The sequence below is a fragment of the Pongo pygmaeus genome, chromosome 4 (assembly GCF_028885625.2).
Source record: "Pongo pygmaeus isolate AG05252 chromosome 4, NHGRI_mPonPyg2-v2.0_pri, whole genome shotgun sequence".
Taxonomy (NCBI): Eukaryota; Metazoa; Chordata; class Mammalia; order Primates; family Hominidae; genus Pongo; species Pongo pygmaeus.
This window is the reverse complement of record NC_072377.2, coordinates 39198134-39223225: the sequence shown is the minus strand read 5'-3', so window position 1 is coordinate 39223225 and position 25092 is coordinate 39198134. Positions and strand designations below refer to the sequence as shown.

Genomic DNA, 25092 nt, shown 5'->3' with positions numbered 1-25092 from the left:
TTTCATAAAACACCAAGAGAAAATGAAGTTAAATTGTATTAGGAAGGAGTTAATGTAGAATATAGAGGGATTTTATAATATGATAAAAGATTGGCTGAAAATCAGAACAACTGTAAGAATCTAGTATAATTTATATTGATAGATCTCTACTTTTCTTTAAGGGTGAAATGTGGTGTTACATGGAGGGTTGAAATCCAACCCTCTGCCAGACCTCAAGTTTTGTGATTTTTGTTTTAGGCAGTAACTAGAATAAATAAATTGCACCAAGATTTTTAAAGCTATAACGGAGGGAGCATGCTTGTTGATATTAAAACTACTACTGGTAATGCCAGAAGACATTTCTTTAAAGTACTGTAATTGTGTTACATCCTTAAACCTAAGTGCAGTATCAGCCGCAGATATCCGATTGTAGACTTCGTTTCAAAAAAAAAAAGACCTGGAATATATAGACAATTGGCAATATTCTAAGGAAGCAGTGTTCCTATTTTATTTTCCAGATGATGCTACTTTATGTTCCTTTTATTTTTCTTCTTACCACTTATTTTACAAATGATATATATTAACTATAGAATATTTAAAAAAGTAGAGACAAGCAAACAAGAACAAAAAAGTGCACGTGTAATTCCACAAATGAGAGAAGAAAATCAGCTAACATTTTCATGTATATTTTCAGACTTTTTTCAATATACATGTACATATAAAATATTTTATAATGTATACTTTTAATTTCATACATATTTAAACTTTTATAAAAACAGGAAATTTGTAATCTTTTGCTTGATTTAATATCATGAACATTATTTCCTATTACTAAGCCTACCTCTTCACTTTTAATGGTTGACATAATTTACATAATCCCTACCTTTGGTCATTTAAGTGTTTCCAAATGTTCACTCTTATTAACAACTTCAACAAATATCCCCAATATTGCTTGTTTTTTTTTTTTTTTAAGCAAGCAGAGAATTGGAATAAATTAGAAATCCAGGGCACTTACTCATCCAACAGATACTTATTGAACACTTATTTGTGCCAGATATTGCATTAACTGGGAGCTGGGAAAACAGAACTGGTTAAGGCTAGATCTCCACTTTTAATTAACTTTCAGTCTCATGGAATAGAAAGATGAGCTGAGGAACTGGAGAGGACAAATCGCTCCTCTCTTTAAAGTAAATGTAGTTCAAGAGAAAGCTGCTGGGTCAGTGGCCAGGTGTGTATGTGTGTGTGTGTGTGTATACACATATATATTAACTAAGCAGTTTCTAGAATTAAAATCCCTAATGTTAATAGGCTTATGCATAAAATAGATTAATCCACAACATCTGCATGAGCCACGACCCTAGGAGCTGCAGAGCCATAAAAGCCGGACCCAGTCAGTACCCAGCAGCCTCGCCTCGGCTCCCGGCAGAGAACACCCTCTCCCCGGCCTCCCGGCGCTGGCGCGATCCCACCGCGGGGACCGCCGCCCGGGTCCCCGGCCGCTGCACCCCCTTCTCGCGTCCTACGCCTGGCGGCCAAAAACAAAACTGCCTAACCACTTCCACTTGGAGAAGCCCTCCTAGCCGAGAGGGGCATTCTGAAGATCAAGGGCGAGGCTGGAAAACAAACTTTGTTACGTGTTAACTTAGTCGGAGCAAAGCGATTCCTGGAAAGGAGTCTAAAAATGTGCTCAGCGTTTTTATAAAAAATTGTTTCAATGGATACACGGGGGAGCGGGGCCGTCTATGGCAGGGCTTCAGAGCAAGCAGGAGACTGGCTGGCCGGCGAGAGCAGGTGGCCCGCCGGCCGCATCCCGGCCTCCTCCTCCCCGCTCGCCTGCATTTGGACAACGGCTTCCGCGGCGGCCGGAGGGGAGCATCCTCTACACTGCCAACTCGCATCAATGGGACTTTCCTCGTGGGAACTGCCCCTCCCAGAGGACGTGCCCTCCGGGTCCGGCGTGGGCGGGCGGGCGCCGCGAACTCCTTGCAGACCTTGGGTCGGCTCAGTGCTCCCTCAGCGCCCGGGCCGAGCCTGCACCACCAGCCGCCGTCGCCGCCGAGGGGGCGGGGGAGGTGCCGCGGGGGGCGGGCGCGGCGCGCGGGGAGGGGAAGGGGTTCTCGCGCGATTGGGCGAGGTTTCCGGTGTTGTGACTGAAACCCGTCAATATGGCGGCGATCGGCCGCGGCCGCTCTCTGAAGAACCTCCGAGTACGAGGTAAGCCCGCTGCAACCCTCACTCCCCACCGCCCGGCGCCCGCCACCCCTGGCACTTGCCTTCCCCTGGCCCTGGGTGGGGGAGCGAGCCGGGGCGCTGGCCGGAGCCAGGGCAGCCGCAGCTGGCCTGCGAGCGAATCCTAATTGGGGCTGTGTGTCTGTTTCGCGCAGGGCGGAATGACAGCGGCGAAGAGAACGTCCCGCTGGATCTGACCCGAGGTAACGCGGGGCGCCACGGGCGCCGGCAAGGGCGCGCTGCTGGGGAGGAGCTGGGTCCGGGGCTGGGGGCCAGAGGCAGGGGCGGGCCCCGCACGGGACCGGCGGGGTGCGGGGGCCAGAGCCGGAGCCCAGCCTGCCGGCCCGCGGGAACCGAGCCCGGGGCCGCCTCGCCGGACCCATCCCCCTACCCGGCGCCCGATTCCCTCGCCCGAGCCCTTCTCCGGGCCTCGGGCTGCTGCGGGTGCGGGGGAGCCCCGAGTGGAACTCGGCAGAACCCGGCGACCCTCTGGGCTCGAGCTCCGGCAGAGTGGTTTGCACCTATCCCGGAGTCCGGCAGCCCAAGCTGGGGGCAGCCGGAGGGAGGTAGAGGCTGTTATTTAGGTTGCAGGAGGATGTTTGAGGGAAGAGCGACCACATCCTGCCCTCCCTGTCCCCGGAGCAGAAGCCGGACCTGCTCGGTGCTTGCCGACTGCGTGACTGCTTTCCCCTTTGCCCACCGTCCTGTGGGGACCCGCGGCATTGATAACTCGGTAGTGAAACCTAGAACTGGTCATTACTGCTAAATGTCTGGTTTATGCTGTTTCCCTTCTGCTTCCCTTTCCCGGGCCGCTGGGACTGTAGTTGGCTAAAGACCGCCCCCTCACCCTGCTGCAGGTTCATTGTTTACCTTCTGCAGTGGAGATGGGTTTGTTTACACCTTCCGAACAGGGGAAATTCGGGTGATATTTTTAATGACCTAATCCAGTTACTAGCCAGTGTTTCCTCTATCACTTACAGTACTAGAGTTTATTCGACATTATCTCGTTGAAGATTTAGTAGTTACGTACAAGATTCTTTTCTCTTCCACGGTAAACAGGATTTAGCCTACTGATTCCGACGAAGTCGTATTTCACACGGGCTGTAGCTTGGAGTGTAACCCGATTCAGCTGTACAGAATCAGTTTCTGAGATCTATAAAACACCTTAGGAAGTAAACAAACAAAAAAACTTGTTGTAGACATTCTGTATGAGATCAGTTTTTTACCCTATGTCGTACCTGACGTAATGACTGTTATCTACAGTAATTTGTTAAACCTGGGCTCCTTGTTGACAACGTCTAGAGTGAAAGCATAGTGCATTTTTTAATTTGTTTTATTTTGCATATCACAATGTAAGATTACTGTTTTATAAACTGAATGGTCAGCTTTCACTTAGCTACAAGAGTACATTTTTATAACTTAATATTTTATTCTGAAAGTTCAGGGACTTAGTTTTGGGTGAACTAGGTCCTTTTACAAGACAGTTTCTAAAATATAATACAATATAATAGAGCTTAAGTCCTGGAAATGGCTACTAATTAGATTATCAATGCACTAATTTCCAACATTTTTTTCAGCAGATCGGTTTTGAGAATTAGTATAGTAAGATGTAAAGCTTTTGACTTCTGTGCAACTGTTTGGAAACTTGACTATAACACACATGTGAAAAATCTATATAAAATAGATTTACTAGAAAACTTCCTAACAAGGATAATTTCTATAATTTCAGGTCTGTAAAAGATGTAATTAGTAAGTGATTTAATTTATGTACAGGCATATGTGTTTTAGATGAAGGTGAAAGGAGCACTTAATAAACTTGAGTTTAACTGGTGCATTAAAAACCTGCTTAGATGTGGTGCTGGAAATATATAGTTGTATTTTAAATTGAGTTCGTCGAGCTCCTATATATAGTGGTTTCTCTGCTTGGTGTCAAAATGTTGAGTTGTGGAAGAGCTTGGGTACACATCTGATTTGATAATTTTGGCTTACTCCAGTTTTACTGAGGCACACAGGTAACTCTGTTTACTATTTAAAATGCCATATTAACTGAGAATTTAGTAAGCACCTATGTCCATAGGTATTTCCAGGTTAATATAGATAGTGCAGAAAATGCTGTTTTCGGCTTGCCCTGACAAAATGTACTTCAGTTTGGAATAAAGTATACACAGCCATTTAAAACTGATTGCAGAAATAAAGAGAGAGAGATTGTATGAGATCTGTATTTCTAAATCATAAGGAAGTTTAGAATTAATCTGAATTAGTCATTTTATAGTGATACTATTGTTTTAAAAAGTTGCTGTTGTGACAGACATTTCATTGTTCAAAGAAAGCTTGAAGAAAATTCATGAGGGATTAAAGTTTAGTAATAATTTGAGAACTGTGAGGCAGTTTGGGTTGCAGCTGAAGGGCAGCTGTTTGTGGATTAGATTACAGTATGTAAAAAGATAAAGTTTGGGCAACCAAAAATTTTCTTGTTTAATGCCAAGGCAGTGTTCGCTTTTATTCTCATTTTTTAAATTTAATCTTTGAGAGATTCATTGTGTAGTTACCTAATAAAGCTCATTATAAAATAGAGTACATGGTCATTGTAATCCCTAAAGGATCCATCAATGTGTAGTGAAAAGAGAGTTGACTATAAAGTGAAATCATTCTGGATTGTAACCTCAGCTGTGAGATTTAATAGTTGGGTGATTTGCGGCAAGTTATTTGACCTTGCTTTACCCCTGATTTCTTTATTTCTAAAATAAGAGATAACTTCAAAGGGTTAAGAATGTGAAAAGTAAATGAGCTAGTTCTTAATTAAAGTACTTGGCATAAGACCGGATACTTTGTAAGTGATATTTAACATTAGTTGCCTTCCTACATTGTGAAATCACAATTTTAAAACTCACATTAAAAATACTTTAAACGGTTGTTTTGAATATTATAAACGTGTTAATAAGGAATTATGGTATTCGAGCTTCTTTTTTTTGAAACATACTGTTATACTAATTGGGTATAGTCTATCTGAGTTAGAGTTCTTGAATATAACAATTGTAAAGTAATCTGTGACATTGCCAATAAATTAAGTCTAAGCGAAGTGCAGTATGTTATATTCACTTAGGATAAAATGTGATACTGTATTTCATAGAACCTTAGAATTTTTCTCTCTGACACCAGGACATTTCATAGTATTTTAATAATGACGTGGCTAGCCTTGCAAGCTTCTTGAGGCTCAGAAGAATTCTAAGTTTCATTGGTTTTGGTACTTGTGTTAGTGCTGTGGTTCATACATAGAGTGCCTCAGTTAAAAATTGTTGATGGATTAATTTTTATCTAGTTTAGGAACTTCATTATAGTAGACTTTATAGTCAGCGTATTGGTAATTGTTGCTTTCAGTTTTGTTCAGACAACTACTTAATTTGTGAAAGTCCCCAATATTTGCTAATGATATTATTAAATACTGTCTGTAATGCATGCCAAAATGTATTTTGAAGCCCAAATGCTTCCTCTCGCCATTTGTACTGCAAGGATAGACTGTCTTATCAGTCCAGTAGTGCATCTCTTTACTGGTACTGAATCACTTGAAAAGATACAGTGTTCTTCCTGGGCAAACCCCTCCTGGTATACTTTAATTATTGTGTTCAAAGTGAATTCCCAGAATATGGACACACTAGTTCAAATATAATTATTAGAATATAATTTATTTAAAAGTACAGTTGAATTTTATAATTTTTGATTAACCCCTTTACGTTTCCACTAAGAACTAAAAAACTGATTGTCTTGATTGCTGTTTAATACCTAGAAAAGTAGAAAGTTTCCAAAATTATGTAGATTTGAACTCTAACTTTTTATTTTCCAGTTTCTTCTAGTTAGGAGTTTACTCATTTGTTTAATCATTCAGTTAGACAAAATGGACATTGACTGAACATTTATATACCAGATGCTGAATTAACTGCTGGAAGAATAAAAATGAGGAAACACTTTCCCCCTTTTAAGGGTTTCATTGGAATAGACATAAGGAAATGATTGCAGGTGGAAAAATAAATTAAGTAATCAAACTACATAGGAAACAGAGGTAACCCAATAGTAGCCAGAGGAGAGAATGATTAACTTTATGGTGGGTAAAAGGATCAGAGAAGTCTTATAGAGCGGTTGACTTCTTAAAAGAATAATGGTGGACATAGTGGAAGGAAACATGTGCTCTCTTGGGAATATACCATACCCTGGGAAGGGGAAAGTTAGGAAACAGAGGAGCTGCCTAGGGTGCTGCTGATATAATCTGACAGATGATAGAAGACTGGACCATGGCGTTGGCTACAGAAATGAAGTCAAATACGTATTAAAATGGAAGAATTATCTAATTTGCTTTCTTCAGATTTCAGACTGATTTTGTAGTCCCCCCACTCTATGCAGTGAATTTTATTTCTTTATTAAAAAGGTAGAGGCTGCCCATCCAGTGTGAATTCATCGATTGTCTGCTCAGACTTACTGTCTTTACCCTGATTCAAAGAATAAAGCATTGCTATTCTTTTCCAAGGGTAACTTGGAAAAACTTTTATCCTTCTGATACTGTTTCCTCAAGATTCTTTGTAGAACTAAGATCTTCTCTTCATTTCTCCCTTACAGTTGGCTCAGTTTTCTCATGTTCAGCAAGCAATTTTTATGTTCTTCACATGGACCGGGTACTATGCTAGGCATGGGCTGAAAGTGGGAGATACGGAATGATAACGACAATATTACAAAACTTTTTTTTGAAGCCTCTACAGACAGAATAGTTTGTCTTCACTCCACAACTTTATTGCTTAACCACTAAAGTCTTGTAAACAAAACTCTCCCTCTGTACTGAAAATAATTTCTTAAAAGATGCTAGTAACCTCTTGCAAAATTTATGGGCATTTGTAAGTTCCACATTCTACTATTATAAATACTATTACTATAATACTAGTTTTGTGCCAGGCACTGATTTCATTATTTTACTTAATATTCAACTGTTTTAGCTACACTTATTGTCCCTGTTTTACAGTTGAGAATATAGGCTTTGAAATTTTAAAGGACTAAAACTCAAACAAATAACTTAACCAGTGTCACAGGGCTTAGTGAGTGACTCGTATGTGTCTGATAGTCATCTCAGAGTTGTTATGTGTAAAACTTTGCACCCCAGAGTGTACTGCTTTTCACATTCTAGGTATTTCCGCCATCCTCTATTATTCAAGCTAGAGATCCACTGCTTATCCTCTTTGTTGTGTTGCTAAACTCCTCTATTTGCTTCTGAAATAGCTGTTGAATTCAGTCTCTCCTTCTGTTCCGTTGTCAGTTCATATCCTCATTATGTCGTTGTGTGGCAGTAACATCTTCTCACCTTTTTTCACTCGGTCTGCTGTATGGCTGCCAGGATTATTTCCCAGAAATCGAGATCTGATCTTGTTCTCTTAAATAAAAAAACAAAACAAAACACATACACACATTTTCTAGGCTAATTTTTGCTCACAGAATACAGTCCACATTTCTTTAGTTTGGCATTCAAGGCCTTTTTTGATTGACTCCCATATGGTTTTCTTCTGTACTATTTCAACCATACACATCTCAATATATCTGCCTCTCTGCATAGTTCACTTAATTACATACAGTGCTTCTCAGAGAGGATTGGGGAGAGTTTGCCAGTCTAAAGCACCAACCCCCATTCCACCTCTTTCTTCGTGAAGACTGTATGCCCCTACTTGAGAATCTTTCAGTCGAAGAATGTTTGCTATTCCTTGAACATGGCATGCAGTTTAATATTTGCTTGACCTTGCGTAGGTATTTCCTTTGCCTTGAATTGCATTTCCAGCACAGCTTATCTATAGAAGTCCTAATTCTTTAAGGTTGAGGTCACATGCCATTTCTGGAGATCCTTCCTTATCCCAGTGGGAATTTATTGCTTCCTTCTCTACTTTTTTACATCTTTATTTATTCTTTTCTAAATTGCAGTTACCATTGTCTTACTTTAGTTCTTTGTCCAGTTTCTTCCCCCTTCACTAGATCTTTAGCTTCTTGAGGGCAGGAGGCCTGTTTTACCCATTTTTAACATCCGCTTCCCCCAGCATCCATCAGATAATCACTGAAGCATTAATTGACTGGAAGAAGGGAGTGAGAGACATGGGAAAAAGAATAGTACAGTATTAAGGAGATTAGAAGGAAAAGAGTGCTTTAAGTTTACTGTCCTGAGGGACAATGAAATTGATGGTGCCATAAAATGGAGAAGTCATTTTGGGAAGGATGATAATGAGTTCAGCTTTGCACCTTGAATTTCACATGATTATATAAATGTATAAAAGGTGGCAGCAAATACTGGAATGGAGGTTTTAGTTGCTCTGAATTTCTGGTCTGATTGTTCTGTGTATAAGATATTGAGAAAAGGGATATAAATGGAAAAAGAGCTTAAGATTTGAATGTTTGAGAATAGATAAGATGATGAGGGTGTATATCACGGGGTAGGAATCAATAAGAAGAAAGGAGTCAATAGAAGAGAAGAGAGAAAATTGTGATCTCTTAAGCTAAAACAGTTTGGATATTTGTCCCCACCCAAATCTCATGTTGAATTGTAATCCCCAGTGCTGGAGGTGGGGCTTGGTGGGAGGTGTTTGGGCCATGGGAATGGATCCCTGATGGCTTGGTGTTGTTTTTGTGATAGTGAGTTCTAGCAAGATCTGGTTGTTTAAAAGTGTGCACCTACCCTCTTACTCTTTCTCACTCCCACTTTGCCATGTGAGATTCCTACTCCAGCTTCAACTTCCATCTTGAGCAGAAGCACCCTGAGTCCTCCCCAGAAGCAGATGCTGGCACCATGCTTCCTGTACAGCCTACAGAACCAATAGCCAATTAAACCTCTTTTCTTTTAAATTACCCAGGCTCAGATACTTCTTTATAGCAGTGCAAGAACAGCCTATTACAGAAAATTGGTAAGTGGGAGTGTTGCATTGCTCTAAAGATACCTGAAAATATGGAAGCAGCTTTGAAACTGGGTAACAGGCAGAGGTTGGAAGAGTTTGGAGGACTCAGAAGAAGACAGGAAAATGAGGGAAAGTTTGGAACTTCTTAGAGACTGGTTGAATGGTTGTGACCAAAATGCTGGTAGTGATACGGACAATGAAGTCCATGATGATGAGGTCTCAGGTGGAAATGAAGAACTTAGTAGGAACTGGAGCAGAGGTCACCCTCATTATGCTTTAACAAAGCACTTGGTTGCATTCTGTTCATTCTGTAGGGACCTGTGGAAGTTTGAACTTGAGAGTGATGACCTCTGGTATCTGGCAGAAGAAATGTCTGAGCAGCAAAGTGTTCAAGATGTGTCCTGGATGCTGCTAACAGCCCATGCTATGATTTAGGAGCAAAGAAATGACTTAAAGTTGGAACTTGTTTTTAAACAGGAAGCACTGCATAAAGGCTTGGGAAATTTGCAGCCTAGCCATGTGGCAAAGAAAGAAAAAGCTTTTTCGGGGGAGGAATTCAAGCAGGCTATAAAGCAACCACTTGCTAGAGATATTTGCATAATTAAACAGATGCCAAGGTGCTGATATCCATGAAGTTAAAAGGCCTTCAAGGCATTTTAGAGACCTTCACAGCAGCCCCTCTCATCATAGGCCCAGAGGCCTAGGAAGAAAGAATGGTTTTGTGGGCCTGGGCTAGCCAGGCCTTGCTGCCTTGCACAGCCTCAAGACACTGCTCCCTGCATCCCAGCCACTCAGGCTTCCAGTCTTGTTCAAAGGGGCCCAGGTACAGTTCAGGCTGCTGCTTCAAAGGGTGCAAGCCATAAGACTTGATGGCTTCCACGTGTTATTAAGCCTGCAGGTGCCCAGAATGTAAGAACTGAGGCTTGGGAGCCTCTGCCTAGATTTCAGAGGATGTGTGAGAAAGCCTGGGTGTCTAGGCAGAAGCCTGCTGCAGGGGTGGAGCCCTCACTGAAGATCTCTATTAGGGTGGGGCCAAGGGGAAATGTGGGGTTGGAGCCCCCCAGAGTCCCCAGTGGGGCACTGCCTAGTGGAGCTGTGAGAAGGGGCCTACCATCCTCCAGACCACAGAATGGTAGATCCACTGGCAGTTTGCATCCTATACTTGGAGAAGCCACAGGCATTCAACTAAAACCTGTGAGAGCATTCCTGGGGGCTAAACCCTGCAAAGCCACAGGGCAGAGCTGCCCAAAGCCTTGGGAGCCCATCCTTCGCAGCAGTGTGCCTTGAATGTGGAACATAGAGTCAAAGGAGATTATTTTGGAGCTTTAAGATTTAATGACTGCCCTGCTGGGTTTTGAACTTGCATGGGGCCAGTAGCCCCTTTCTTTTGGTTGATTTCTCCTTTTTGAAATGGCAGTGTTTATCCAATGCCTATATCCTCATTGTATCTTGGGAGTAAATAACTTGTTTGTGACTTTACAGCCTCATAAGTGGAAGGGACTTGCCTTGTTTCAGATGAGACTTTGGACTTCAGAGTTAATGCTGGAATGAGTTAAGACTTTGGGAGACTGTTGGGAAGGCATGAGTTTATTTTGCAGTGTGAGAAGGACATGAGATTTGGGAGGGGCCATGGGCAGAATGATATAGTTTGGATATTTGTCCCCACTCAAATCTCATGTTGAATCGTAATCTCCAGTGCTGGAGATGGGGCATGGTGGGAGGTGTTTGGGTCATGGGAGCGGATCTCTCATGGCTTGGTGCTGTCTTCGTGATAGTAAGTTTTCACAACATCTGGTTATTTAAAAGCGTGTGGCTCCTCCCCCCAGCTCCCTCTTGCTCCCGCTCTGCCATGTGAGATGCCTGCACACGCTTTGTCTTTGCTGTGAGTAAAAGCTCCCTGAGGCCCCCCCAGAAGCAAGTGCTGGTGCCCTGCTTCCTGTATAGGCTGCAGAAATGATAGCCAATTAAACCTCTTTTCTTATAAATTACCCAGTCTTAGGTGTTTCTTTGTAACAATGCAAGAATGGCCTGATATGTAAGCCAAGAGAAGAGTTTTGAATTGAAGGGGCTGCTAGACTGTTGCATTGAAGTTGAAGTCCAGAGAACCAGGTTCTACTTTAATCTGAGGAAGATGTGGCATGCTATTTAACCTCTCTGGCTTCAATTTCCTCACCTCTAAAATGCATACTACTTTATACTTGTAGCACTTTAGCCTTCTACCTTTGTAATTCTCACATATCACTACAGACCTGGAATATTGAAAAGGTTAAAAAGAAAGCATTTGTAGCCTTCTTAAATCACTGTGAGTAGTAGTCCCACAAACAATAATGAATACATGTAGGAGTGGTGGTATTTCATAGCACTTTAAATTTAAATTACAGTCAACTCTCAGTTTCCTTTTAAGTGATCCACCTGCAGTGACTTGCTGCCTCCTCCCGCTCCCGGGTCTCAGGCTACCAAGAATAAGACTGCGAAAAGCGCAGTGGGGTGAGCGAATGGTTTGCTTGCCTGTGTATCTGTGCCTCCGTCACCAAGCTATTAAATACAGTCCATTCTCAATTACCTATGTTAAAAAGATGAATAATGGTAGAAGAATGCTAAATATATAATCTAAATACTTTATATTGGTGAGAAAATATTTTATGTTCCTCTCCCACAATAGATTGATGTATATTTTCTTTTACATTTTATTTGAATTATTAGCACAGATTTTTGTTTCCTAAGCAAATGCTGTTAGTGGAAGAACATAAACAGGTTAAAATATTTGTTAGATACTCTGTATGAATAATTGAAGTTGACTGTTAATGCTTTTTGGGTCATCTACAGATACTGTTATTTGTGTTTTTTTGTTACAGTGGCCAGGTTAAAGTTGAATGGCTCCTTAAAAATTATATCCATACAACAAATGTAGTTATAAAATTACAGACATACAAGTAAATTGAAAATAATTGTGTTAAACTAGTTAATACGTATAACATTCATATACCCAAAGTAATAGGGTTGAAAGAGAACCTAAATATAAATATATTCTTCGTATTCCTCTTTTAGAGGCTTCCAGCCAGATTGCGTAAACTGAGCAATGTACCTGGAATGATGAAATTTATATAAAATATAAAATTGAGGATATTCTAATGCTTTAAACATATCCTGTTAAAGATGTCAGTAAGAAATACAGAAAATGTTTTTTTAACCTTAATTACCTGGATTTTCAAGAATCTGCCCCCTTCAGTTACTTTTCCTTTTTTTTTTTAACCCCATTGTGTTAACTTGGATTTGTAATGGTTTTATTAATGTCAACCAGTATATTTTTGATCACATGGGTTAATTATATATATATTATATGATCACATGGGTTAGTTAATACTGTTGTGATTGAGGAAGGCATACATCTTCCTTCAGGGAGTTTCTATTGGGATATAGCTCTATCAGTGTACAGTAAAAGACAGTAGTATTTGAAGCACATGCCAGTTATCTTTGTAAGGGACTCTAAAAGCTAGAGGAATTCAGAAAAAATGGGAGATAGGTAAGGAATGACCTAGAAGGAAGATCTCTTAGAAGTGAGGATATAATGACAATTGTAAGACCTTTGCATAAAAGAGTAGCAATTCAAATAGGTAGAGCTCTGCACCAGGGTTTTAAAACTTTTAATTTTTTGAACGAACGTTTTCCTGGTACATTATTTAGTATTTCAAGATAATGTTGAGAAAAAGTTAGGGGTAAGTTTTGTTTTCCTGTATATAAATCCCTTAACTATTGAAGAATGATTATATTACAGACAGGCTCTTCTGGCCTTGGAAGGTACTGCTGGACTGAAAGATTTGGAGCACACTGTGAAATACTAATTGTTTGTGTGTACTTGTGACTATGAGTCTATAAATGTCTGCATTCCAGACCCAAGCATAAGTAATTAATAATTTTTTTCTTCCATTGTTTTGTAGTGCATGTCTTGCACCTTCAGTAATACTGTTTAATGGAGGGAGTATGCATGTTCAAAGTCCTTTGTAAATTTGTCAAACTTATTTCTAGAAGTATGCAGTCTGGAAATAGAGAATATAAATGGGATGGGTGGTGTTTTTGTTTTGTTCTACAGTAAAATCACCAGATTTTCTGATCTCAAAATTTAAACATGTAACCTGACAGTCAGATAGAATATTTGAAATGAAGATTATCCTGAAAACCACAGAATGCTTCATTGCCAAATTCAGACACCCTACCCAGCCCTCTAGTGATTTAGGTACAGGATAAATCGTATTTGAAGAAATTATTGCTCTATTATAGCAGCAAAACAAGACTTCAGGGATTTTAGTCATCTTGCATTTAATCCAGTGAAATTTCCTGTGTTTCCTGTAATGAATAGAGAATGAAGAGACATAGAAGCTGTAAACAAAGAAGGTTGCCAAGTAATTTAGTTACTAAGAAGGAACAGCTTGTCAGATAAAAGTGTATTTAGCTGTTTTAGATGTATGCACATACATATTTTTATCAGTAGTTTCATACTTCAAGAAATCACATCTTAAAATAGTATTGCTAATTATTTCCGTGCTTAGTGTTTGACCCTCATATAATAAAATTTTTAATTGCACTTTTTTTCACTCATAATTCTATAATGCACTTTCTAATGTTTACCACACTACCATCACCACCACTCCCCTCACTCAAGAAGGAAAAAAAAAGGAAAAATGAAAAACTCTGAGGAGAATGGAGTTGCAGGGAGAGACTCCAGTGGTTGGAAACACATTTTGAGGTAGGTGAGCTGTGAACTCTTAACATTTAGCCATGTGGTAGTTTCTGGATATGTAATCAGGTAGCAAATGGAATATTGTGAAACTGTTCAGTGTATGTGTTATAAGTTTTTAATCATATCTGTCACATGTGGTATTAGTATAAAATTATAATAATGGATGTTTGAATACTAAGCTATTTCCTACCTTGTTTATTTAGAGTGACATTTTTACTGTAGGCTATAACTTTCAGTGGTATTTTTAAATGGCATAACAGCACAAGGCAGGTCAGATTAATTCTTATGTCATATAAGGTTTCATATGTTATATAAGAATAATTCTTACATGACATAACAATTTGTAGTGAGTTAAATTTTAGATTGGAATAGTTTTAAAAATGCTTAAACCACCTTATTTTATTAAGAACCTTAACATTGTCTTTCTTTTTTCTCATGGGAAAGTTTGTTGTTTCATGGTCATGTTTCAACATTGTTTTGAATATACAAGTATATGTTATTGTTTTACCCTAGCAGAATGAAAAAAGTTATATATTTGAAAAGATTCTGGTTGTTCTTCATATCAAAATTAAAAGGAGGTGATTAAGATTCGGGTAAACTGTGGCAGTTGCCTTTTGCTATGCATTGTTTCTTCTAATAGTTATTTTGTTTTACTAAAAAAACTCTACTTGATTTTTGATACCTGGAGGAATTCTTTGCATACATCAGTAATTGTTTTTATACTGGAAAAGTACCACAGAGAAAAAGTGTAATTACCTTTAAAATAAATGTATTGCTGCTAAGTGTTCACCTGGAGTGCTTGAATATGTATGAATTTCGGAAAGGTATGTGCATATATAAATCTAATGTTTGTTTCTAAGAATATTTGGAAGCTACTTTAGAAATTAGTAGACCTCCCACTTAAAGCAGGAATTTTCTCTGCAATATCAGACAGCTGTCATCCACCATCACTCAAACCTTCCACTCATGGGTAGGTTATTCACAGTGGTTTGTTCCTTTGTTGAGCAGCTATGTTTGTTAATAAAACTCTTACATTGAATTAGGAAAAAATCTAATGAAAAAATAACTTTCTGCAGTTAGTCCTAGTTCTTTTATTTGGTAAGTGTTTGCAAATAAAAAGTAGTAGATGTAATCAGGCTGGACACTGCTGTATGCTATTAGAGATTTGGTTACCCTTCTCTTCTTATACACAGGCCACTCACCAAGTATTTATTGAGTACTGGTTATGTGTCCAGCCTTGTTCTAATTGGTAAATGTTTAATCGTCTTTGAACACAAGAAATAGTAGCAGCAGCTGCCATATTTTGAATAATGTATGTTGGGGAGTGTGTTAAAAACATTACTTAAATTCTCATTGTCTTCCTACATACTTACGAGAATATGCATTAATACTAACCTGTGTAACTGATGAGGAAAATGGGGCGATGCCAAACTAGCCCAAGATGATATAGGTATTATGAGAGAGAGAGGTGGGGTTCAGAAGCCTTTCTTTGTTTCTGATTCTAAAACCCATGCACTTAACCCTTTGCAGTCTTCCCAAAGACAACATCGTATATAAGATAAATCATACGACTAAGACTAAATGAGTATTCTGTGTATTGTAGAGTATTGATTTGGAACCCCCAGGAACCAGATTATTAACTGAGATCCGAAATGTATATTTTAGCCATTTCGATACAGTTGTTTCTAGAGCTGGTTCCTGTTTTTTTTCTAACTTGAGGAAATAACTATTAACTTGAGAAAAAGTTAAAATATGTTAACTTTTTCTCCTTGGCTAGGGTCATCATTATGAATGTTGATTTTTGGGGTGGGGTGGGGTGAAGACGATTTATTACTACCCTCTGTAATACCTCACCGCTCTTTTGATTCCTGTATGCCTCTGCGTTTCTTTCAGCTGTCACTTTACAATGCAGTTATTATCTGTATATTTAGTGGTCCTTTAATTCTTTGTTTTTTACTTTTATTGTGCTGTAGAATGGCAACTGTAAGTGTGGACTTATGCTAATATATGTAAAATAGGATAAATAGGTTGTGATTATGAAGAATTAAGAGGCTCTACTATGCATAATATATGTGAATAAACTTGGTGATGATACATACTTTGAATTTTTATTGTCATTTTTTGGAGTGCTTACATTTGAGTACTGGTTTTCCAAATAGGTAATTGCCTCATAGCATATTTCAAAGTAGGTGAAGTATGACTTGATATGGAGTTGGCTTATACGTATGTAATATGGATAGTAGGATTATATGAGGATAGCTAATAAGTTACAAAATATGACTAATATGGACAGAATAACATCTAATAAGGTACTGATTGCATGATATGAAGACAGTCTAGTATTGACTAAAAGCATGGTGTCAGACCCAGACAGATCTAGATTTGAATCTTGATCCTGCCTTTGAGAAGTTTAGGGCTCTGCTGGACAAGTTGCCTTTTCTGAGCATGTTTCTTCATCTCCTTTTGAGATAACACTTATTTGAGGATTGAAGGAAATGTTTGTGAAATATTTATTACAGTTTTAGCACATAGATATAAAGAAATAGATATTACATATTCTTATTTGTATAGTCAGTAAAAGCAAAAGAGATGAGAATGGAGAGATTGATGTGAGCTGGAAAAAAAAATCATAGAAAGTGGAGGATTGTTTCAACCTTGGATGGGTAGAATGTGGTTAAATGTAGAGGAAATAAGGCGTAAATAAAGGCATGACACATTTTACTGAAAGGAACCGTAAGAATATAGAATTTCACTATTAGATTTGTAGGATAAGGTTAAGTTGTTGAGGACCTTCAGAACTACAGAGAAAACAGTAAATGTTACATAAAAATTTTCCTTTATTGAAAGATAGCATAGATCCAAAAAGTCTTTGTTATAAATGTACAATTCTGAGAATTTTGACAAATTGAACACATGGGGAATCAGAACCCAGATCAAGAAACATAATATTGCAATACCCTGGAAGCTCCCATTCTGTTTCCTTCCAGGCACTACTTTCCCAGCCAAGGAAGGCACTATCCTGACCTCTAATGCCATAGATTAGTTTAGCTGCCTGTTTTTGAAATTTATAAAATGAGTACATCTTTGAGTGCTCAGAGTATGTACTCTTATTTATCACCATAGATTAGTTTAGCCTGTTTTTGAACTTTATAAAATGTACTCATGCAGTAGATGTACTCTTTTTATAAAGTTCAAAAACAGGCCAAACTAATCTATGGTGATAAGTAAGAGTGTATACTCTTTTGTATCTGCCTTCTTATGCCTGATGTTATGTCTTATCACCATGTTGTATATATAAAGTTATTTTAATCTAAGTCTGCTCATGTGTATCAGGTATGTTATGATGTGGATGGATTCTTTTCTTTAGGATTGTCAGTGGGTTTATATGAGTGGGTAAAGTTTGAAGTAATTACAGTAATTCCACCTTAATTAAAAAATTTTAAATCATCTTCTCCATTTCTCTTGTGTCTTCAGCCTGACCTTTTCATTGAACAGGTTTTGGCCAGTTAATAATATGTCTAGATAGGTGAACTTTTTTTTGAATGACTGTTTAATGAAAAATAATCAAATTACTTATAAAGACTTCAAAACTACAGATTAGAAAGTTGAAAAAATTAGAATTGTAATCTAGTAGAAGTTTTGTGTTGACCTAATTATGTTTCTGGGATGATTACCAAAATCAATTTAGTATTTCTACAGAGAAAAAGGGAAGATGATAAACATCCTCAGTTCAAAAGTATGCTTATGTGGAAATATCAATATTTGTTAATATGTTAGATTTACAACATGCAGTTGTAATTGTGCATCAAAGTTGAAAAGTTGTTAGAATACAAAATAGAGATCCTTCTCCTTGAAAGAGCATACATATATAAATATCTTTTCTGATTCTCTATTTTAAGAGTTCAAAATGAACCATTAGAACTGTCTTATACCACTCCAGGTTTTACATATGAGGGAAGTCATAAAGTAATGTCATGGATTTTCTAATAGATATATTAGAACTTTATTAGACTGATAGTATCTAACATCTCATTGATACTTATAACCTATCTCTGTGTGGTTGTTTCTCTTTCTGCCTTGTTTTTCTGTTTCTCTCATTGCTTTCTATTTTGCTATTTCTAGCCTTTCTTCAGATGACCCGTTAAATAGAGTATGCTATATAGATGAATTACATTTTTCTTTTGTTGTACTTGCTACCTTTTTATGTTCCCTGATTTAAAATAAGTTTTAATATTTAGATTTTTTGTTGTTTTCAGTGATTATTTGCCCCCTAAGAAATAGTGATGTGAGAGTTGGAATAGGAAAAGATTCCACTGCCTTTCTTTTGATGCTTGTCTCCGAGAAATTTAAACCAGGTATTTTGTAGGAAATTGATTAAATACCTGACAGCAACTTGGCAACATGTGTTGTTTTAGCATACACTTTTAAAATAAAGAAAATTTTTACTTATTTCAGTATGCAAAAGCACTAGAGTAAATATGAAAGTGAAACAAAAATACTGAAGTGTATGAAAGTTAAGAAGTTTCTGATGAAGTACATTTTCTAAATGCTGATAATTAACTATTAGTATTAATTTACTTTAAATACTTGAAGTGTATTAAATTTTTATACATACACTCTTGGGACGTGTGGAAAACAATGAGTTGGGAATTTCATGAAGATGGGAACACTTAATATAACCTTGACAGATCCTTGCTGACTCTGAGTCCAGACTATTTAAAAAGTTCACTGAGCAGATTTAAACTAAGTGTAGATTATTAGCTACCAAAAGAATTCTTGTTTTTAGTGGTGAATTTTAAGTGATTGCTTGATTCTATTAAGAGTGATATAATGCAGTAAATGTATATTTTTAACCAGGATTATATTATTTATTGCTCTTATATATACCGGCACATCATTTTCCTTTTTCCAACCATTTTTAATGACTTTCCTTAGAATAAAGCTGAAGTAGTGCAGTAAACTAAAGACTGTTCCACATGATCTGAACTTTGTCTAAAGTGATATTTTGATTATTAAAATATTACTAAATGTAGTTTATGGAGTGATGGATTAATTTCGCAGACATCCCAGAAATTATATACTTACCAAGTAGATGTCTTTTTCTTTTAAGCATTCTTCTTGCAAGGGACAGGATCAATGGAACCAACATCAACGGAACCATTGATGTTGCTATTGTTCAAAACATTTTAAAATTCTACTTGTGAAGATTGCTAAAGCTTGTAAGGCCTTTAAATTTATCCTTTATATTATTAGTCCTTCAAATTGCTGTTTGGTTTGTCCTTTGAGGATGAATTGGAGTTTGGGAAATGGTCAGATATAATCGGGCTCAAATTTGGGAAGTTATTAATTCATTAATTTATTCACTCATGTATTTGAAAATAATACATTGAGCACCTGCTCTTTTCTCAGCACTGTATTACATACTGGAAGGTAGTATTTGCAAGGTAGATAATTACTTTTAAATAAATTGCCACTATATGCAATACTGTCATTGTAATCTAGTCCCTGGCTACCTCTGCTACTATTCTCATTTCCTAACTGTCTCCTGATTCACTGTGTTTAGTGAGATGATTTCTATGTTGGTCATTCCTAATCATATTTTCTTTGACCCAAATTTGTACTTTTATCATATTCTTTCTGGATTGTTTTTCCTCCAATATTTCTATTACTTAATCCCTCACTGTTTAACTCTGTTCAAATGTCACCTTATTATCACTGAGGCCTTCTCTGATCACTGTGTCTGAAGTAGCTCCTCTCTCTGTCACTTGTCATTTTTTTTTTTTTTTTTATCGTTTTGCCTTTTCTTTTTTGAGACAGGGTCTAGCTTTGTCTTCCAGGCTGGAGGGCAGTGGCATGATCATGGCTCACTGCAGCCTCGACCTCCTGGATTCAAGTGATCCTGTCACTTCAGCACCCCCACGTAGTTGGGAGTACAGGCACAGGCCACCAAGCCTGGCTAATTTTTTGGTATTTTTTGTAGAGACAGGGTTCTGCCACGTTGCCCAGACTTGTCTTGAATCCTGGGCTCAAAGTGATCCATCTGTCTTGGCCCCCCAAAGTGCTGGGATTGCAGGTATGAGCCACTGTGCCTGGCATTATTGCTTTTTCTTTCATAGCCCTTGTCGCTACTGATATTACGGTATATATTTCTTGTCTCCCTGGAATGTAAGTTTTGTGAGGAGACAAGTACTTTGTTTTGTTCACCATTGCATCCTTGGTGCTTAGAACAGCCCTGGGACATAGTAAGTGCTGGGTAAATATTTGTTGATTGAATAATTGACTATCAAATTTGTGTTTAAGCTTGAGGGCTCCCGACCAGTTTTGCTGCTTACTCAACATTGTAACCATGTCGTCAAGTACGTCAAACCTAATATGTTTCAAACTGGCTAATTATCTCATTATTCTAAAAATCTTTCTGGGTTAAGAGAAGTACTTTAATTGGGCCAAATAAGACACCCAGGAGACATCTTAACCTCGTTCCTTGTCCTTATTCCACATATCCAATCTGAGACCAGATGGTAATGATTTTATCTCTGAAATACTTGCAAATCTGTTTTTTCCATTTCTGTTGCCATGCCTTTATTCAGGCCCTTATTATCTTTCCTGATGATTCTATTGACTTCGTAACTACTCTCCCTGTTCTAGTTCTGTTCTTTTCCAATCTGTTTTCTTCTCTGTAACCAACAAAAAGTTTCCCAAAAAGTCAATTTTCCCTCGCAGGGTTGAACATCTTCTTCATTTGGGCTTTTATAATATATTGTATTTTACCTTTCTTATAATTGGCATAGTTTTATTCACGTGTCTGCCTCTGTCACAGTAGACAAATATTTGTTGACCTTTACTGTGTACTGGGCACTGATCTTTTGCTGCTGATTCAGTGGTGAAAAAAATATATTGAGTCCCTACCTTTGAGGCACCTATAGTCTAGCGAGGAGAACACAGTAAACACATGAGTGCAGAATTTTAGGTACTGATAAATGCTCTTAGTAGTGTAAAATCAGGTATGTGAAAAAGAGTGTGGGGGGAATTGTCAGAGAAAGCTTCTCTTAAGTAGTAGTGTTTAGTTGATACCGAGGAGGCACCATGTAAAGGCGGAAAGTCTTCAAGTAGAAGGAAAACCTAGCCAAAAAAATGTGACTATCAGAGACAGGAAAGAACCAGTATGGCTAGTGCTTGATGAATGAGAGAGAGAGTATGGGAAAATGAGATTAGGAGAGAGACGGAGACAAGTAATAACTTGGAGAAGGTGGTACAACTGCAAAGGGAAGTCATTAGAGGGTTTTAGGCAGGAGTGTGATATGGTGAGATAATTTAGAAAAATCACTCTGCCCCTTGGACAGTATACTGTAGCCCTTGGAGCAGGCACTCCATAGCACATGCCGTTAAATTAATGTTAACTGAATTAATAAGTGAATGAATAAATTCTTTCATTCATGTTACAAGATGAGCAAGATTGTTCCATTTGAATCACTTGAAACTGAAGTAGTGTATTGTTTTTCAAGACGAGATAGCAAAACCAAACATTGTAGAAATGATAGTTGTATTAATAGATTTCCTTGTAAGCGATGTGTGTATAACCCTAATTACTTTAATATTTTTGAGTTGTCAAGTAATGCCTGATTACTAATTTTAACAACAGTTCTTTTCATTGTGGGTGGAAATGCTGTATTTAATGAGTATATAACATAGAGTATTCTGCCAGTTTTTCTGAAGGTTGAGGTTACAAGATAAATCAGACTTTGCTCTTCAAGAACCTCCAGTTAGTTGCATGTTACTCAAAAAATGTAGACTGAATGGATGGTTAAGGTAGACTGACAAATCAAGAGGCCCAGAAGGGACTTCTTAGTCTTATATAATCTTTGTCAAAAATTATTCTATTCATTTGATATACTTTATGCTGCTGCTGCAGCTAGATGCTTTCATTTAGATGTTGAATCTATCCTTGGGAATATGAAGAAGTACTGAAAATAGCAGAATGAGTGAAGTTAGTGTTAACTTTATTCTCTTTAATATTAAATAAATTTTTATTCTGGATATGAGCTCTCCCCTTCCTCTCATTTATGTCAGTCTTTCCCCTTATTCAACTTTAACTTCCACCGTCGTCCCACCTATCCAGCACCAAGACATGTGGGCTGTGAGTGCTTTGGAAACAATCTTTTTTTCTTAGTGCTGAATCAGGATGGCTTATAGGCAGATTTGGGGGAAATTCTTGTCTTTCATTTCACAGTTTTTATTCATATGTTGTTTGTATTTTTTTTTTAAGTGAATGTGATCCTGGCAATCTGTTCTTTAGCATCTAGATTTTCAGTCCGTTGTTAAAATTAAAACCCTTTTTTAACCTATTCTTTCTTTCCTTTTTTTTTTTGAGATGGAGTCTCACACTGTAGCCCAGGCTGGAGTGCGGTGGCGCGATCTCCACTCACTGCAACCTCCGCCTCCCAGGTTCAAGTGATTCTTCTGCCTCAGCCTTCCGAGTAGCTGGGATTACAGGCACCCACCACCACCCCTGGCTAACTTTTTGTATTTTTAGTAGAGACGGGGTTTGCCATGTTGGCCAGGCTGGTCTTGAACTCCTGACCTAGTGATCCACCCATCTCGGCCTCCCAAAGTGCTGGGATTACAGGCGTGAGCCATCACGCCCGACCCTTATTCTTGCTTTCTAATTCTGCGGATTTAATAAACATTTATTTAATAAATATTTATTTTTGTGCTAGGCACTGTGCTAGATCCTAAATATTTTTTAAAGAGGCTATAGCATGAGCATGTGTGCCTTTGGTAAAGTAAAATCATGGTTTGGGGTTGGCAGATACATGAGCCGTTGTGGTAGAAATTGCTCAGCAATCACCAGACTCTTTCCTCTGAGTGACACTGAGGGTTCATAATCCTCAGAGTAGTATTCCTGGAAGCACTAAGGCCGACACTAGAGTTGAAACCTGATTTGCCATGATAAGTATAATTGAATAATGTCTGTGTTTTGGTTTGTTGACTGAGGGATATTTTGCACCTTTAGCAAATAGAGGAGGATTTAGCTACTTAAATTGTATTATTTTTTACTGTTAGCATTTTCCAGAGAAAGTTTTATTGGTTAGGTGCATCAGGGGCATTGAAATAGCCTAAAATAAATTGGAGAAAAACTATGAAAAAATTTAGCTAACGATTTGTCTTTTTAGTTAGTTCATGGAAGTGTTTGGATGTAATCTAATCAATTGGATACTGTTACAAATTTCATTGCTAAAAGTAGCATGGATGTGATTCTTAACTGATACTGTTATTTATTTGATATTTATCCCTTGGTCTGAGCAGGACATTCTTAGTAGGCCAAACTTTGCACTAGAGAATGGCTGTTTGGGTTCAGAAATAGTGTAGGTGAAGATCATTGGTGTGGAATTGTAAAATAGAAGCCAAGTAAGCAGAGTTTAGAGCTAGAAGAAACTGATAGAGATCACTTAATTTCGAAAGACTTTTAACAAAAGAAGGTGGCTCTCTAGGTACAAAAGGTAGATTCCATTGTCAATGTACTTTGAGGAGACTGACAGTATTAAGAGGACTACTTGAGTTAAACTAGTCAGTAATCTTCCCCAGGATCCCCATTGGTTTTATTTTATGTGTACATACATAAAATATAAACTGCAAATTATGGGAAACCTTGTTATTTTAGATCTTATTGGTAATTTGTACAGGTCTGGATCAACTACAGCTTACCTTTGTGATACTGTAAAAAGTTCTTTTTTTATGCAGATAACCCTAGACTTATGATGGGATTACATCCTCTTAAACTTCCTAAACTCATTGTAAGTGAAAAATAAGTATTTGTAGACAGGATAGGTTGCAAAAACAATGTCCAAAAAATGCTAATGACTGGGTACACTGTAGAGTGTTGGTTCATTCTGTTGCCCAGGCTGGATTACAGTGGCAGGATCATAGCTCACTGTAACCTCAAACTCCTGGGCTCAAGGGATCCTCCTGTCTCAACCTTCTATGTAGCTAGGACTATACACGCACACCACCACGCCCAGCTAATTTTTAAAATTTTTTTTGTAGAGATGGATGTCTTGCTGTTAGCCAGGCTGATCTTGAATTCTTGTTCTCAAGCAGTCCACCCACATCAGCATCCCAAAGTGCTGGGATTAAAGGTGTGAGCCACCACGCCTGGCCTATTTACCCTTGCGATCATGTGGCTGACTGAGATTTTGACTCACTACTTCTGCCCAGCATTATGAAGGAGTATCCTACCGCATACTGCTGCTCAGGAAAAGATCAAAATTCAGAATTCAAAGTATGGTTTCTATTGAATGCATGTTGCTCTTGCAACATCTTAAAGTAAGAAAATTTTATGTTGAACCATCATAAGTAGGTGACTGTATTAATTTTAAGCTATTTTACAAAATTAGCATATCACTCCTTTTTTGAAAATATACATTCCTAATTATTACTGTGAAATGAAAAGTGAATTTGTAGAAGGGAAAATCGAAAATCACATTCTTTTTTTTTTTTTTTTTTTGAGACAGAGTCTCGCTCCATTGCCCAGGCTGGAGTGCAATGGCGTGATCTCGGCTCACTGCAACCTCTGCCTCCTGGGTTCAAGCAATTCTCCTGCCTCAGCCTCCAAGTAGCTGGGATTACAGGCGCCCACCACTATGCCCAGCTAATTTTTTTATTTTTATTTTTAGTAGAGATGGGGTTTTGCCATGTTGGCCAACCTGGTCTCCAACTCCTGACCTCAGGTGATGCACGTGCCTCGCCTCCCAAAGTGCTGGGGTTATAGGTGTGAGCCACCGTGCCCAGCCAAAATTCACGTTCTTGCTCCATAATTGGCAAGCAAATACCAGATGTGCTGTTAAGTTTTCTGAGTCTAACTTTTTTTATTTGTGAAAAGGGATAAAATTTTGTATATCTTACAATGTCATTATCAGTATTAAGTGAGAAGATTATTTGTTTACAGACCCCAGCATAGTGTCTGGCAAATGCTTAGGTGAAAACTCATAAGAACAAGTGTTAATAAACAAATAACAGTTATTTATCCATTCTTTTGATCATGGACATTTGTGTTATTTGTAGTTTCTTGCTATTATATACAGTGATTTTATGTATAGTCTTGTATATGAATCCTGCTGCTTATATGTAAGTTTCTCTGCATTATATAATTTAGTGTGGAATTACTGGTTATATGCTGTGCGCGTGTGTGTGTGTGTCTGTGTGTATGTACGGGGAGAGAGAAAGATTATCCATCTATAT

General features: G+C 38.1%; 1 protein-coding gene across 4 annotated transcripts in view; it reads left to right on the top strand.

Moving 5' to 3' along the window:
- The first annotated feature begins 2090 nt into the window (after nucleotides 1-2090).
- The window catches only part of RICTOR (RPTOR independent companion of MTOR complex 2), a 135613-nt gene continuing 112611 nt past the window's right edge, over nucleotides 2091-25092 (top strand). For 3 of the 4 annotated variants that reach the window (XM_054489572.2, XM_054489569.2, XM_054489570.2), the window contains exons 1-2: nucleotides 2106-2193; nucleotides 2364-2411. In XM_054489572.2, the coding sequence (XP_054345547.1) occupies nucleotides 2145-2193; nucleotides 2364-2411 (97 nt within the window). In that variant the 5' untranslated portion in view covers nucleotides 2106-2144. Of the gene's footprint in view, nucleotides 2194-2363; nucleotides 2412-25092 lie in introns of all 4 variants that reach the window. The other variant, XM_054489567.2, reaches the window with a different exon arrangement.